Raw genomic sequence first — 15,594 nt, 5'->3', positions numbered from 1 at the left:
GCTGCGTCCAAGGCCGACATGGCCCCCGTTTTCTGGGACGCTGCCTGACACCACCCCCAGCTTCGCCGCCCGCAACCTGTCAATGAAGCTGCAAGCTCGCAAAAAGAGACTTGCACGTGCGCAGCACGGATCCTGCATATGCGCAGATCTCCAAACATCGCAAACCCGATGGTTTGCGCAGAACTATGAATCGGGTCCATGGGCAACGTCTGCACTTGTGAACTGTGGAAAATGTCATAACCCTTCCCTTAAGCCCTGTGAAGCACTAGTATTGCATTATCTATTATCAGCAGAAAATGTTACATCACAGAGACTAGGAACATTTGATTATCAGACCAGCAGTGACACTTACCCCTCGTTTCCCAGCCTCCTCATTCAGTGCACTTATCCACGCCTTCAGCCACTGACTTTTCCAACTGTTCAGAGACAAAATCCAGGACAGGAGCGAATCCGCCTCGTCCAGCGCGTTACAATAGGTCGATTTTCTCTTTCGTGTCCACAATCCACCTAAACCGTACTGGAACAGATAGACGGCGAGCGTGACAAGGGCGGCCACAAAGAGGGTGACCAGGAACCACCGATCCTCAAAGAGCGACATGGCTGAGTACGGTCACAACTTCTACAGCACTGGACAAGCTGGGATTAAAAGCAGCTGTATTGCTGTAGATTCTCCCAGTTCCCTACGGGGATCTCTCAGAAAGGTAAAAAATAAAAAGAGAAGGACCAGCGCACACATCCCATATCTAACGAGCGTGCACTGGGAACGGTGAGGTAGGGTCACCACTGCTGTAGCGTGCCAAGGTGAGGGTTCCAGCAGCAGCAAGGCAGGACTGCTGTCCCTGCTCTGAGCAAGTGAAAGTTGCTCCAAGTGCAGTTTGTATATCTCAGCATCACTGGTCCTCACGGCTAGAGGAGGAGGTAGCACGCTGGCATGGAAAGGATAAAAAGTCCCTGGCTTCAGACCTGCAGGAGAAACATCATCATCTCTGGTCCCGATGTAGCTGCTTGAGGGGGTGAGTCAGAAACAGACAGGATCATTCTCTACTCTCCGAGGACCTTCCCAAGTGTCAGCAGCCGGTGGGACGTTTACGATATCTGGGAAATATTCCTTCTTACCGGAACAATGCCGTTTCCCCTCCAGTTCCTCTTCTTGAGATTTAAAGGCACCGCAGAATCCAGAGACAGTCACTAGAGGAGAGATCACACCAGGCATGAATATTAAACAGAGCATTAGTCAGGAGTTTACAATACAAAATCTGTTTTGGCAGAAGCATAACCTTAGTTCACACACCCAGATAGCTAAGAATAATTAAAAAAAACAAAAAAAAAAACAGCTTAAGCATTAATATAGGAATAAAGAGGACACACTAATATTCTATAGATGTAAGATGCATACATGACTGCTTGTTGGAAGCTGCAGCAGTTATCATCGTAGCTTTTCTCCCCTAGTCTGTGACTAGTCACTTTTTGGCTAAGCTGCAAAACAATAGGTTTCTGCATGGTCACTAATTAACAAACATTTTGTCTTTGGTCTAGGTAACTTGAGCCATGCTAACTAAACAAATGTGTCAAGAGATATCACGAAGTGAGTCCCAGCCGCTGTGCAAGGCTCTTGTGGAGACACACAGAACAATTCCTCATCAATAAAACACTAACATTTTATTGTTGTAATAGTTCCTTACTCTACATTGAGGGCACATAGCACAAAGAGAAGCTTTTTTTATTTCACATCCAATAAAATTTCAACTAGAAATGATTTCCAGGCATCCAGCCTCCAGGAGTTAATATCTTGACACCGTACAATACTCTGCAAACCTTTTGTTTATTCAGCTGCAATCCATTTATAGAAAAATACATATCTGTAAAGGATATGCATCCTGTTACCATGGCAACTGATTCAAACCACAAAGGTTGTATAACCCTCATTTTAAATGGATATTTAAAAAAAAAAAAAAGTTTCAGACATTATAAACCCTGATCTTAAAGAGGAAATACAACCAATAGCTAATCATTTCTGATCCTAAAGTATATAAATATGCTGAATTTATCCCATCGTACTTTGGTGGTAAACCACTCTAGTGCTAGTAGAACTCTATGCAAATTAGGGGGAGGAGTAGAGGTGTCAATATAGGGAAAAATTTAGTAATATTGTGTTATCTACAACTAAAGTCCATGAAGAAAGTCTTAAGGCCCCTACACACCAGACGATATTTTAGACGATTTGGCCGATTCCAGCGCATCGGAACGTCAAATCGTTCAAATAGTCAAATGTGTACACATTATGCGCACTCCCGCTGCGGCGTCCGCCGCATCTTCAGATTTTTTCTACATGCAGTAAGATCTGTCAATCTCGTTAATGATTCCCCTCAAATCGTGCAGTGTGTACGCACTACCGGGCGATATGGTTACATTATATACAGTCAGGTGCATAAATATTAGGACATTGACAGAATTTTCATATTTTGGCCTCTATTCACCACCACAATGGCTTTGAAATGAAACAAACAAGATGTGCTTTAACTGCAGACTTTCAGATTTAATTTGAGGGTAATTACATCCAAATCAGGTGAACGGTGTAGGAATTACAACGGTTTCTATATGTGCCTCCCACTTTTTAAAGGGCCAAAAGTAATGGGACAAACTAAACAATACTAAATCTAACTTTCACTTTTTAATACTTTGTTACAAATCCTTTGCAGGCAATTACAGCCTGAAGTCTGGAACGCATAGACATCACAAGATGCTGGGTTTCATCCCTGGAGATGCTCTGCCAGGCCTCTACTGCAAATGTCTTCAGTTCCTGCTTGTTCTTGGGGCATTTTCCCTTCAGTTTTGTCTTCATCAAGTGAAAGCATGCTCAATCGGATTCAGGTCAGGGGATTGACTTGGCCATTGCATAACATTACACTTTTTAGCCTTAAAAAACTCTTTGGTTGCTTTTGCAGTATGTTTTGGGTCATTGTCCATCTGCACTGTGAAGCGCCGTCCAATGAGTTCTGAAGCATTTGACTGAATATGAGCATATAATATTGCCCGAAACACTTCAGAATTCATTCTGCTGCATTTGTCAGCAGTCACATCATCAATAAATACAAGGGAACCAGTTCCTTTGGCAGCCATACAGGCCCATGCTATGACACTACCACCACCATGCTTCACTGATGAGGTGGTATGTTTTAGATCATGAGCAGTTCCATTCCTTCTCCATACTCTTCTCTTCCCATCACTCTGGTACAACTTGATCTTTGTCTCATCTGTCCATAGGATGTTGTTCCAGAACTGTAATGGCTTTTTTAGATGTTGTTTGGCAAACTCCAATCTGGTCTTCCTGTTTTTGTGGCTCATCAATGGTTTACATGTTGTGGTGAACCCTCTATATTCACTCTTGTGCAGTCTTCTCTTGATTGTTGACTTTGACACATATACACCTACCTCCTGGAGAGTGTTCTTGATTTGGCAACTGTTGTGAATGGGTTTTTCTTCACCAGGGAAATAATTCTTCTGTCATCCACCACAGTTGTTTTCCGTGGTCTTCTGGGTCTTTTGGTGTTGCTGAGCTCTCCGATGCGTTCTTTCTTTTTAAGAATGTTCCAAACAGTTGATTTGGCCACATCTAATGTTTTTGCTATCTCTCTGATGGGTTTGTTTTGATTTTTCAGCCTAATGATGGCTTGCTTCACTGATAGTGACAGCTCTTGGATCTCATATTGAGAGTCGACAGCAACTGATTCAAAATGCAAATGTCACACCTAGAATCAACTCCAGACCTTTAACCTGCTTAATTGATAATGAAATGACGAGGGAATAGCCCACACCTGTCCATGAAATAGCTTTTGAGTTGATAGTCCCATTACTTTTGGCCCCTTAAAAAGTGGGAGGCACATATAGAAACCGTTGTAATTCCTACACCGTTCACCCGATTTGGATGTAATTACCCTCAAATTAAATCTAAAAGTCTGCAGTTAAAGCACATCTTGTTTGTTTCATTTCAAAACCATTGTGGTGGTGAATAGAGGCCAAAATATGAAAATTCTGTCAATGTCCCAATATTTATGCACCTGACTGTAGTTAATGATCTAACCACCAAACGATGCAAGATATATTGTTTGGTCGTTTGTTAGATTTCACAGATCATTTGCCCGGGAGTTCAAGGTAAATCATTGCCGACATCGCATTGTTTGTAAGTCATCTAGTGTGTACCTGGCTTTACATACACTTTAAAATGTCAGAAAAGCTGTTGACCAAGAACATCAAAGGGGCCTATCCTAACCAGGAGGTTTTGGTCGCATTGTTCACAAAGTCGGGTAATGGATGGGCGGCAAGGACAAGTGATGTGCGTGCATGCTGGGTCCTTGCCGTCCCCGACTATCTACTGAACATGCCCGTCAACTTCACGACGCTCGCCAGGTTCGGCATGTTCTGAAACAGGAGGTTGGGCTCCTGCACTGAATGACGTTCAGTTAACACCATTCAGTGTGGGCACTGCACCTCGGCGACCTGAACGCTAGACATTCAGTCTTTCAGGTCGCCTAGTGGATAGGCCCCTTAAGACCGATTCACTGAGAGTTCGTTATAACCCACAAAAAAAAAAAAAAAAAATGGTCCCACACTGCTGTCTAATTGCGCTAATGCGCCTATTGTTACAGCATAGCGCTCATCCACTTCTTGGAATTGAAATTGCCGTAAACCCCACTTTTGAACATGGAGGTTAACATCGCATATAAATCCAATCTACTGCCATCCTATCATCAGTATCATTCCATTCATTAACTTTCTAGATTTTTGTTTGATTTAATTTCTTAATAATCAGACTTTTTTTTTTTTTTGCACACGTTACTATTGTACATTTGAATGATTATATCATATTGGTTGAAGGTCATTTTGGTTTGTATCCGGCTCTATTCCAGTTTGTTTGCATTGTCATTTTATGGACTTTCTCTGTCACGTCAGCTCTAGATCAGTTTGCGCTCTGTAAGGTTCTGCAGGCCCTTTGTAATAATAATAATAATAATAATAATAATAATAATAATGTAGACACAGAAATGCACGTTGAAGCACCTGACCGGCACAGAGGGTATCCCTTTGAAAGAACGGCCTTTGAAGATGTGAAAAAAAAAAAAAAACACTCATTCTGCAGTGTTAGAAATGGAAAAAGTGGAAATTACCCTCAAATGGGTATCCGGTCATTCATAATATCGACACCACAATGTCAACAGTAAATGCACCATAGAAAAGGTACCTGGACTGCACACCCTGAATATATATATTTATATTGGGAGGTGCTACCTGATGAGACTAATGGCAGGCACAGAAACAGACAAATCTCAGGTGCACAACTCCAAATTGCTAATAATATATAAATGCAATAACATTTTGCTAAAAACCTCTATTGATTGCAAAATGTTATTGCATTTATATATTATATTATAATATTATCATGGCTAAGGTTATTATTATAATTTATTTATATGGCGCCACAAATGTTCCTCAGTGCCTTACAAAGCACATAAACAAGTTGTAGACAAGCGACTTACAGAACAATACAATACAGGACCAGGACATGGATAATATATATTGCTACATTAGTGACCAAAACACCCAGATAAGCAACAGAGCATAAGCAACCAAGTGTTAGGTGCCCTGGTGGTGAGTAAGAAGTAGATGAAACTAAAGTAGGGAGAAGTACAAGAGGTTAGAGGGCCCTGCTCGTAAGAGCTTACATTCTAAAAGGGGAGGGGACGACAAACAGGGGTGACACAGATGGGGAGGATGGTGTATGTACCCACCATATCCAGGTAACCTCTTTAGGGTAGGTCCCTAACATACTAGGGTTCAAATCCAGACCGCAGGACCCCTCCAAACTGGCCCAGCAAAGCTGCCCCAGGGCACCACCATAGTAAGAAGAGTGCAGTGTAAAAGATATAGTTAAGAGCAACCACGGCTGCATATAAAGAATGAAAATAAAAAAGTGAGGTACATGTATAATAAACAGTGAAGGGTTAAAATGTGTTATAAAGAGAAAAATGTGATAATGCGGTGCCCTGAAACAGATCAACCAAAGCAATCCAGGGGGACCCACGCCCCAAAAATTAACCAAAGTTGCACTACAGTATATAAATTGTAGGACTTACGTAGAATTATGCCTAATACTAATGTGCATATACATTACCAGACTCCATGCTTTTAAACCAATAAGGAAGGGGTGCGATGGCACCGGCCGCACTACCCTAGCTACGGCCCTGATGATTAGGATTAGGGATATGTGGTAAAATACTCACTGGAATCCCACTGAGACGTCGCTCAGAACTGTACTGTATTGTGACTACCTTGACCTGGAAGTAGTCCCTTGAGCCCCCGGGAGCAGTTAAGCCACCACATTGTCATGATATGTCATTATGCTGACATATCATCAGTGCAAGCATAAGGAATGTCGACGTGTATCACGTTGACATAATAACTGTCGATCAATCATACCACACCCCATCAAATGTGCCTTCTCCGCTAGTTTTTATATAAATAAAGCTGAATGTCATATTTGCATTTGGGGGCATTTATACGCCTGGCCCATTAGGGGCAAGAAACAGACCTGATCTGCACACCTCTGCAATGGGGTACAGCTTGTGCCCTACATGCAGAGACCCCATTGAAATGAATGGAAAAACTTACCCTTCGCTGAATGTGTCAAGTCTATTCCAAATGGATCTGCATTTGTTGAGTGTTTCTGGGCCTGGAGTCTCCAGTTGTGTAAATTGCTAATTATTATAATGGTTCAGAAGTCTTCAGATTAGTGATGGACTGTGAGATTGTGCAGAATATTAAAAGCCAACACTGCTATTACGTTAATGAAATAGCAGCAAGCTTCCAAAATTAAGCATAATGAAAGTGATGACAAATGAATTAACCATTTAAAATAACTCCAATCTATTGAACATGGAACCACAAATACACATGCAAAAATAAAATGCAGAGTCACTTGGAATACATAAAAGACCTCCAGCATTTTCCATAACTAGCCTATTCGGCCAGTGATGGAAAAATTGTAAAGTAATTTCCATGTGACCATTTCAGTGGGGTTGATAGCACGCCACTGAAATGAATGGAGCTACTCATTCCAATGCTTGTAAATGCATAGTGGTTTTATTCCCCCCATTATCAAATTTGTTTTGAACTTTGAGTTTCTCAATTCAGTAAAAATTTATTTGGAGACTGATTTACTAAATCAACAGATCAAGATTGATTTAATTGAATTCAGAGATTTCACGTGTGATTTATAGGTAATTTTGCCTCTTATAGATTCAGCGATTAGGAAACTGACTTGTAAATCCAAATTGGAATTTAGCAGATGACCCCCATCTATATGAATGCCTGGAACTGTATGTAAATGTTTACAAAGCCACCGTTGAGACAAATATAACTTTCTTCCCCCTTCTCCGCGTATGTGACACAATGCAGCATATTGTATAGTTCCTGTTCTTTCTTCAAAACATATTTTCAAGTTAAATTGTTAAGAATCCCCTACGATGGGAATTACCTGTTATTCAAGTGTATCCGACAAACTAATGAGGCTGGGAGGAAGTTAGGGACGAGCTGTGTATGAGAACTTGGATGGGGCCAGTATTTCATACGTGGTCTCCAACTCAACGGGGAAAACAGTTTTCCTCTGCATGGGTGTGGTATAAGAATTAGACAGTAAAAAGGTCGACAGTGTCTAGATAGACACCAGATGTCAGACAGTCAATGGGTTGACAGGGACAAAAGGTCGACAAGGACAAAATTTCGACGAACAAAAGGTCCACATTTTTTTTTCTAACCCTAATCTTCACCCTACCCTATCCCTGCCCTTGGTACCTAACCCTCCATCCTGGAGCCTAACCCTTACCTCCCTCCTGTTGCCTAACCCTAACAGTTGGGGTAGGTGCCTGACCCTAGCCGTTCCTTGTAGTGCCTAACCCTAACCCTCCAGTAAGTGTCTAACACTTTAAAATAATATATGTCGACTTTTTTTGTGTCAACCTTTTGGGTATGGTTCATTAGATCGGACGCGTCTTGATCGAACATTAATAGGTCGACCACCTTAGTCAGACATGTAATTTAGATGTCAATCTAAATATTTTCGATCTGTTGATATGTCTATTTGTGTGCTGTTGATCAATTAACTGTCTACCTATTTTGCGTCGATATATATATTTGTCTATCCTGTGTTTTACCGATCTTCATTATGTCGATATGCTATGTTTCGATCATATGTAATGTCAATCTAATGTGCATGTCGATGTAGTGTTTGGTCGATCTAGTAGAGAGACCAAACTATTGTTTGTCGATCTAAGGTACTTGTCGGACAAGATAGTGTCGATGTACGGTAGTCGATGTATGTATTGTCGATCTAACTGAGGTCGAACTAAAGACCGGATATCCTAACATCTGGTGTCTATCTAGACATTGTCCATCTTTTTACGGTCTATCTACAGTCTGGAACCTCCTCTGCACTTCTCACTCTATGAAAAGATTTGCAAACATTTTTAATCAAGTACCAACAAAAAAATGGAAAATGACAGAAACGTTCTGTTTATACAAGGCCAAAAATGGGCAAATAGAAGAGAGAAGATTTAATGCATTAACTCTTGCAACCCTGACAGAATACACAGCCTTGTGAGCACGCCATCTGGATGTACGCGTCTGACATTCAACACAGAATCAGGCCCAGTGTGAGGCTTTCACATCCAATGCATGAGCAGAGCTGATCTGCATGGTATCCAATGGCGACAAAGAAACAGGATGGTATATAGACCTTAGTGAAAAGCACAGAAGGAAGCCAAAACTATAAATCAATGTAAGTTTTGCAAGCTGCACAACAGCATGCACAATCCAAGCCAGAACAAATGAAGGTCACAATTAATTGTCACTGTCTGAAAACATTTAAGTACAGAACATCTTGAAAAATTTACAAAAAACAACTTTAGTTTATACGGTGTCGTTCTCTTATTTTCCCAAAAGCTGTGATTGGCTCTTTTCTGTCAATAAGGTGCACGAGCATTAAATGTCAATAATCTGTTCCTGAGGGGTTAATGTGAGCCATTAATTCATGGGCTACAGCCCCATTAGATGACTGCTGCTATAATCAGAGGCAGCGCAGTGTTAGCAGGTGGACAGATAATACTACTTTGATTCTAGTGCTAACAATGCTTCCTATTATATATAATATGCAACTCTAGGAATATTTAAATTTACCCTATTCAAACCCATTATATAATACTACAGAATAATGCATGCCAGTGGGCTCAGAAAAATCCTGATGATTACTATCATCATCACCTATTAAAGAGAGATGGAAGCCCTATTCCACTGTACACCTATTCATTACAAGAATAAATGAAAGTAACTTTACAGTCAGCCCTCAATTATCTCCTGTGCGGGATCATGGCAATAAAAGGACTTCTAGTGCTGCCAGGCACCATCATTACGTGAGAAGTAAGAGGCTGAGATACTGTAGGTGTGCACTGGGACAAAAGTACCAGCCATAAACTAGAGTGAAGGTCCTAAAAGCAGCATGCAATGATTAGAGGAGAGGGGAGAGAAGTCCCAGTCTAAATGACAAAAGTGTTTATCTCTTTGCATGAGTGAGGGCAATAAAACACATCCTGGCTGGAGAATGCTTTGTACATATGGTGTCAAAGTTATGCCACAAAGTGGCAGAGCCGTGCAGGGCGCTGAAGGGTTAATACCCTGTGATCTCCTCTCACTTCCTGGTGACACAAACAGGAACTCTTATTGTTCAGAACTCCCACATACAATGTATCAATAGTTTCCATACATTGTATCAGAAGTTCCCTAACACATCACAGCACAGCAGCTGTACTGGAGGAATCCCATTACATTAGCCCTTGCCAAGAAACTATGCGGTGCACATTGCACAGAGTGGGTAAACCACCCCGAGAATTATCACAACCCATATGCCCAGGTCAAAGTCTAGATCCCTGGGGAGACACTGCAGCCCCCCCTCTCCTCCCCCCCCATGATTAGAGGCTTCTGAAAGCTCAGCCTGGCACTGTGATGGTCATCATACCTTCCTCCCCCCATCCCGTACCAGTCTCCTGTGCCCATGCCAGGGGATGTGACTCAGTGATCTATCCCCCAATGCCAGTCCGCACAAGGGCACCGTTCCTGCACGCAGTCCCCCAGTCCTACCTGTTCCTGTGACTCAGCAGCAGTCCCCCCGTTGCTGCCCGGGCCTTGTGATCCCCGCACACACACCCAGTGTGACTGCAGGAGCCCAGCACCGGCTGCCGGCCGGAGAAAGAGCCTGAGACAGCCGAATACCTGGGGGCGTGGCGCAATTTGCATAATGACGGCCTCCTTGAGGCTGCATGGAGTATGAGTGGAGGAGGCCGCGGTGGGAGGCTGCACGACCTGCCCGGGCTCGGAGGGAGCTTAACTCATCAGCTACTGGGGGCCTGTTCCATTCCATGTTTATATGGAGTGCTGGGGAGAAGCCAGGAGGCTGCAGCATCACACAGCCTCTGCTGCAGCCTCCACAGGGGCCTGACCTGCCCATCATCACAGGGATCTGACTGAACTGCCCATCATAACAGGGATCTGACCTGCCCATCACAGGGGCCTGATCTGTCCATCATCACAGGGGCCTGACCTGCCCATCATCACAGGGATCTGACTGAACTGCCCATCATAACAGGGATCTGACCTGCCCATCACAGGGGCCTGATCTGTCCATCATCACAGGGGCCTGACCTGCCCATCATCACAGGGATCTGACTGAACTGCCCATCATAACAGGGATCTGACCTGCCCATCACAGGGGCCTGATCTGTCCATCATCACAGGGGCCTGACCTGCCCATCATCACAGGGATCTGACCTGCCCATATCAGGGATCTGACTGACCTGCCCATCATCACAGGGATCTGACCTGCCCATCACAGGGGCCTGATCTGTCCATCATCACAGGGATCTGACCTGCCCATCATCACAGGGATCTGACCTGCCCATATCAGGGATCTGACAGACCTGCCCATCACAGCGGCCTGACCTGCCCATCATCACAGGGATCTGATCTGTCCATCACAGGGATCTGACCTGCCCATATCAGGGATCTGACTGACCTGCCCGTCACAGGGGCCTGACCAGTCCATCACAGGGATCTGACCTGCCCATCACAGGGGCCTGACCAACTCATCATCACAGGGATCTGACCTGCCCATCACAGGGATCTGACCAACCCATCATCACAGGGATCTGACTGACCTGTCCATCACAGGGATCTGACCTGCCCATTACAGGGGCCTGATCTGTCCATCACAGTGATCTGGCCTGCCCATCACAGGGGCCTGATCTGTCATCAAGGCTCTAATGCCATGTATTAGAGTGGGTGTGAAGTCCAGTCCTGGTCATGAGACCTCCATTCATTCCTGCTTTGGAGGACTACAAACCCCATGATGCAACAGTGCCTGCTAGTGGATGATGAATCTCTTAGGTGAGAGACAGGACCAAATTGTAATGATAATTCAAGGACATTTACTAGTGATTTACCCATCACTAATAATAATAAATAATAATAATAAATAAATAAAAATCATTTAAAAAAAAAAAGAGATGGATCATAAAAATATTGCAAACTGATTTATTTGGAAACGAGAGCAGCTCACGGTTTAGTGCTTAGAAAATAAGAATTTCACACGTAGTTTAAGGTGCACACACACAGATCTGTCAGATGAACGACTGAACGATTTCAGACGGTATTAAAATGAATGAAATCGACCAAATCTGACTGCAAACACATCAGATGTCAGATATCGTTATCTGACAAGCGGGAACGTGCATTGGGCCTGATTCAGAGCCGCTCGTAAGCAGCCGCTCGTTCGTTCCGAGCGATGTTTGCACAACTGCGCATGCGTACGGATCGTAATACGCATGCGCAAACCAGTCAGTGCGGCCGAAAATCGTTTGTTTGCTAAATAGCGAATGCCTGCTATTTTGAGTGACAGGAGGAGGCGTATGTGGGTGGTAACAGGGGAAGGTGCTTGAAAACGGGGAGTGGAGATCCGAATCTAGGCGTGCTTAAAGGTCAAAACAGGCGTTTTAAGGGTGTGCATAATTAATACAGCAGCGTCATTGACCACGTCACTGGGTTATTTTATAGTCAGAACTGCTCGCAAGATTGCGTTAGGAAAAACCAACCACAAGAATAGCGAGCAGTTCATACGCTGGTCGATGTACTCGATTAATCTAATAAATAGCGGACATGACGTAGGATGTGAGCGGCCAGGGAGCGTAGTTTTCCAAAGAACGACCACATGTTTTGTTCGCTCGTTCAGACCTAGAGGCGTGAACAGACCGCAAAGAGCGAACGGTTCATTTGAATAGCCACCCCTTTTTTCTGAACGAGCGAGCGCAAATAGCGTCCGGCTCTGAATGAGGTCCATAGTTCATACATGTCAGATATGTCAGATTTTCCTTTAGATATGAACGATTGAACGATTTTTAAAATCGTTATCATTCAGATCTGAAGATAAATCTGACCGTGTGTATGCACCATTAGTGATCTAGTGCACACATATTACACAGTGCTTTGCCTAATACCAATGTAACATAAATGATGCTTAAAATATATTAAAAGGTACATAGAGTAGAGATATTTCCATACAGATTGTCTGTGTTTATCTCTGTTCCGGATAAAGGGGCTGATTCAGCAGAGATCGCAACTGCAACATCGTACGCAGATCGATCGATTATTAGCCATTGCGCATGTGTATAAGCCGCGCTGTGATCGCCCTGTGATCACGCACGCACATGGGAATCCATCACAGAGTGAGTGACAGGCCATGAGCGTTTGGGGGTGGTGACGGTGGAGTGGTCGGAGAAAAGTTGGCGTGCCTGTCTGTGTGGACGGTGTTGCATGGGTGTGCATAAATTAGCCACAGCGATTGCATACACAGCTTGAGAGCTCTCTGCGTGCGACGCGACTTGCAGTTTCTGCGACGGCTCAGACCTGCTGTAAGTGTGCGTGACGGACCCATGTGCTTCGATGTTACCGATGTATAAGCAGGACTGCGAGGTATTACGGATGTGAGAAAGCAGCAGTCGGCATCTCTATGCTGACTGAGTGGTGGCAGGCATTAACATATTTTCGCAGCAGCATGGCGCGCGATTACACAGCTGCGATCCATACTGAATCAGGCCCGAAGACAGTGGGGGGGGGGGTGGCACCCTGGTTGGCACAGCATGGGGCGTGGTGCAGCACAGGTGGACAGTGTGGGGGCGTAATGGTGCAAACGCATCATCATGACTCTGTGCCCTCGATATACATTGCCGATATTATGTTAAAGCTGGGGGTGGGGCTATGATGATGCAATTCAGCCAGAATTGCGTCACTGGCCACCCGGGCCGTCCACTTCACTCGTGAGAGTAGGCCACTCTTCCAGGTGGCCGGGAGCACCTCTCGGCACAGGCAGGCCTGTAGAGAACTGGGCCGGGCACCGGTACTTTTTTGGGGGGAACGGGGAAGGAATAGGGGGCATGGCCTAATCGCAGGAAGCGTAACCATACCCCCTAGGGAAAAAATAGAAAAGATGTATTTGCAGAACCTTGAACAGGGGGCACTGAGAGTGCCTCAGCCAGGGGTGAATCCAAGGGGAGGAGACTGCTGCTTTAACCACTTAACTGGATATTTTTTTCCAAAGAAAAGGCTCAAAAATTGTTGGCGTTATGATCGAATTTGGTCAAGAACATCTGTTAATAACTTATCCAACACTATTTTATTTTTTTTTAAATCTTTTTTTTTATTTTGAAACCTAACAATATTAGACCATCGCAACTTTGCATTTCTGTAACGTCCACCAGGTATGCACTGGAGTCAGGAAGCCGGTTGTCGAAATGCCGACCGCCGGCTTCCCGACAATGAAATCCCGGCATGGGACTAATGATAGGCGTCTAAATACCGTTGCCTATCATTAGCCCCACGCCGAAATCCCAATGTCCGGCATACTGATCGTAGGTAGGCCGGGTGTCAGGGGCGGATAGCCGCATTAGGTTTAGGTTCTCCCAGGAGGACTTGGGGTTTAGGCACCCCCCGGCAGGGTTAGGCTAGGGGAAGGGGGGTTTGGCACCCCTGGGGGGAGGTTAGGGTTAGGCACCCCCCCATGAGGGTTAGGGTGCGGGGAGGAGGGGTTAGGTTTAGGCACCCCTGGGGGGAGGTTAGGGTTAGGCACTACGGGGGAGGTTCGGGTTAGGCACTAGGGGGGAGGTTCGGGTTAGGCACCCATAAGGGAGGGTTAGGGAGGGGAGAGGGTTAGGGATAACCTTTATACTTACCCTGTCGGGATCTCCATATGCCGGCCTTCCGGCGTCTGTATTTCATCCGCCGGGTTGACCGATTAACAGTGGTCGGCAACATGGCAGCCACTGGGGGTGGGTACAGGGATGCAGAGGGGAGCGCGTCCTGGAGCAGGGGGGAGAGCAGGAAAGCACAGTCTCCTCCCCTTACTCTGCTGATTGTCCAGAGCGCAGCCTTGAGCAGGGGGTAGGGAGCGGGAAAGTACACTCTACTCCCATTGCTTTGCTGATTGGCCAGAGCATGTCCTGGAGAAGGGGGAGGGTGACAAAGCACAGTCTCCTCCCCTTGCTCTACTGATTGGCTGGAGTGTGTGCTGCGGAACCCGGCCTTTTCTGTTATTGTGGATGACACACCATGGACCAAATCGTGACACACTAAGATGTAACTACACACAGTTTTAGAAGTGCTGGTTTAGACCAGGGTTAGGCAATGTGACACAAAGGGTCGTAACTAGGGTGGCGCGACAGGTGCACCCACACAAAGCGCACATGCCCTGTGGGCGGAACCGGCCGCCTCCACTAGCAATCACGGCCACTACCTCTTCTACCGCCCGCTACAATGTATAATTTATCTTTATCAGCCGGGCGCACCACTACTAATATACATTACAGCGGGCCGGGCAGCGCTGCCTGCACCTGTGGTCCGCCCCCTCCCTGTCTCTGGTAGTATCACTGTTTTCAGGGAGGGACTGGGAGAGACGTCATGACAACTCTCCCAGTCCAGTCCCACAGTGCCCTGCGCCGAGGAGCAGGGCACTGTATTCCTCCTACTGGCAGATACAGAGACTGCGGCTTCCCCCCGGCTCCCACAGTGATCTGCTGAACAACGTTGTTATAAAGGTAAGTGGGGAGGGGGGATTTTTACTGTCTGTCATAATGTGTAAGGGGGAGGAGGAATTTTTACTGTCTGGCATAATGTGTAAGGAGCATCACCACTGTGGGTATAATGTGTAAGGAGCATCACCACTGTGGGTATAATGTGTAAGGAGCATCACCACTGTGGGTATAATGTGTAAGGAGCATCACCACTGTGGTTATAATGTGTAAGGAGCATCACCACTGTGGGTATAATGTGTAAGGAGCATCACCACTGTGGGTATAATGTGTAAGGAGCATCACCACTGTGGGCATAATGTGTAAGGAGCATCACCACTGTGGGCATAATGTGTAAGGGGGAGGAGGAATTTTTACCGTCTGGCATAATGTGTAAGGAGCATCACCACTGTGGGTATAGAGTGTAAGGAGCATC

General features: G+C 45.2%; 1 protein-coding gene across 1 annotated transcript in view; it reads right to left on the bottom strand.

Moving 5' to 3' along the window:
* The window catches only part of C2CD2 (C2 calcium dependent domain containing 2), a 95,133-nt gene extending 84,762 nt beyond the window's left edge, over positions 1 to 10,371 (bottom strand). The window contains exons 1-2 of the mRNA XM_088472568.1: positions 10,186 to 10,371; positions 353 to 1,188 (exon numbers count right to left, since the gene is read on the bottom strand). Of these exons, the coding sequence (XP_088328694.1) occupies positions 353 to 598 (246 nt within the window). The 5' untranslated portion in view covers positions 599 to 1,188; positions 10,186 to 10,371. The remainder of the gene's footprint in view (positions 1 to 352; positions 1,189 to 10,185) is intronic.
* Positions 10,372 to 15,594: the final 5,223 nt, after the last annotated feature.

Source organism: Taudactylus pleione, unplaced genomic scaffold (assembly GCF_031769625.1).
Source record: "Taudactylus pleione unplaced genomic scaffold, aTauple2 ptg000126l, whole genome shotgun sequence".
Classification (NCBI taxonomy): domain Eukaryota; kingdom Metazoa; phylum Chordata; class Amphibia; order Anura; family Myobatrachidae; genus Taudactylus; species Taudactylus pleione.
This window is presented reverse-complemented; position numbering and strand designations above follow the sequence as displayed.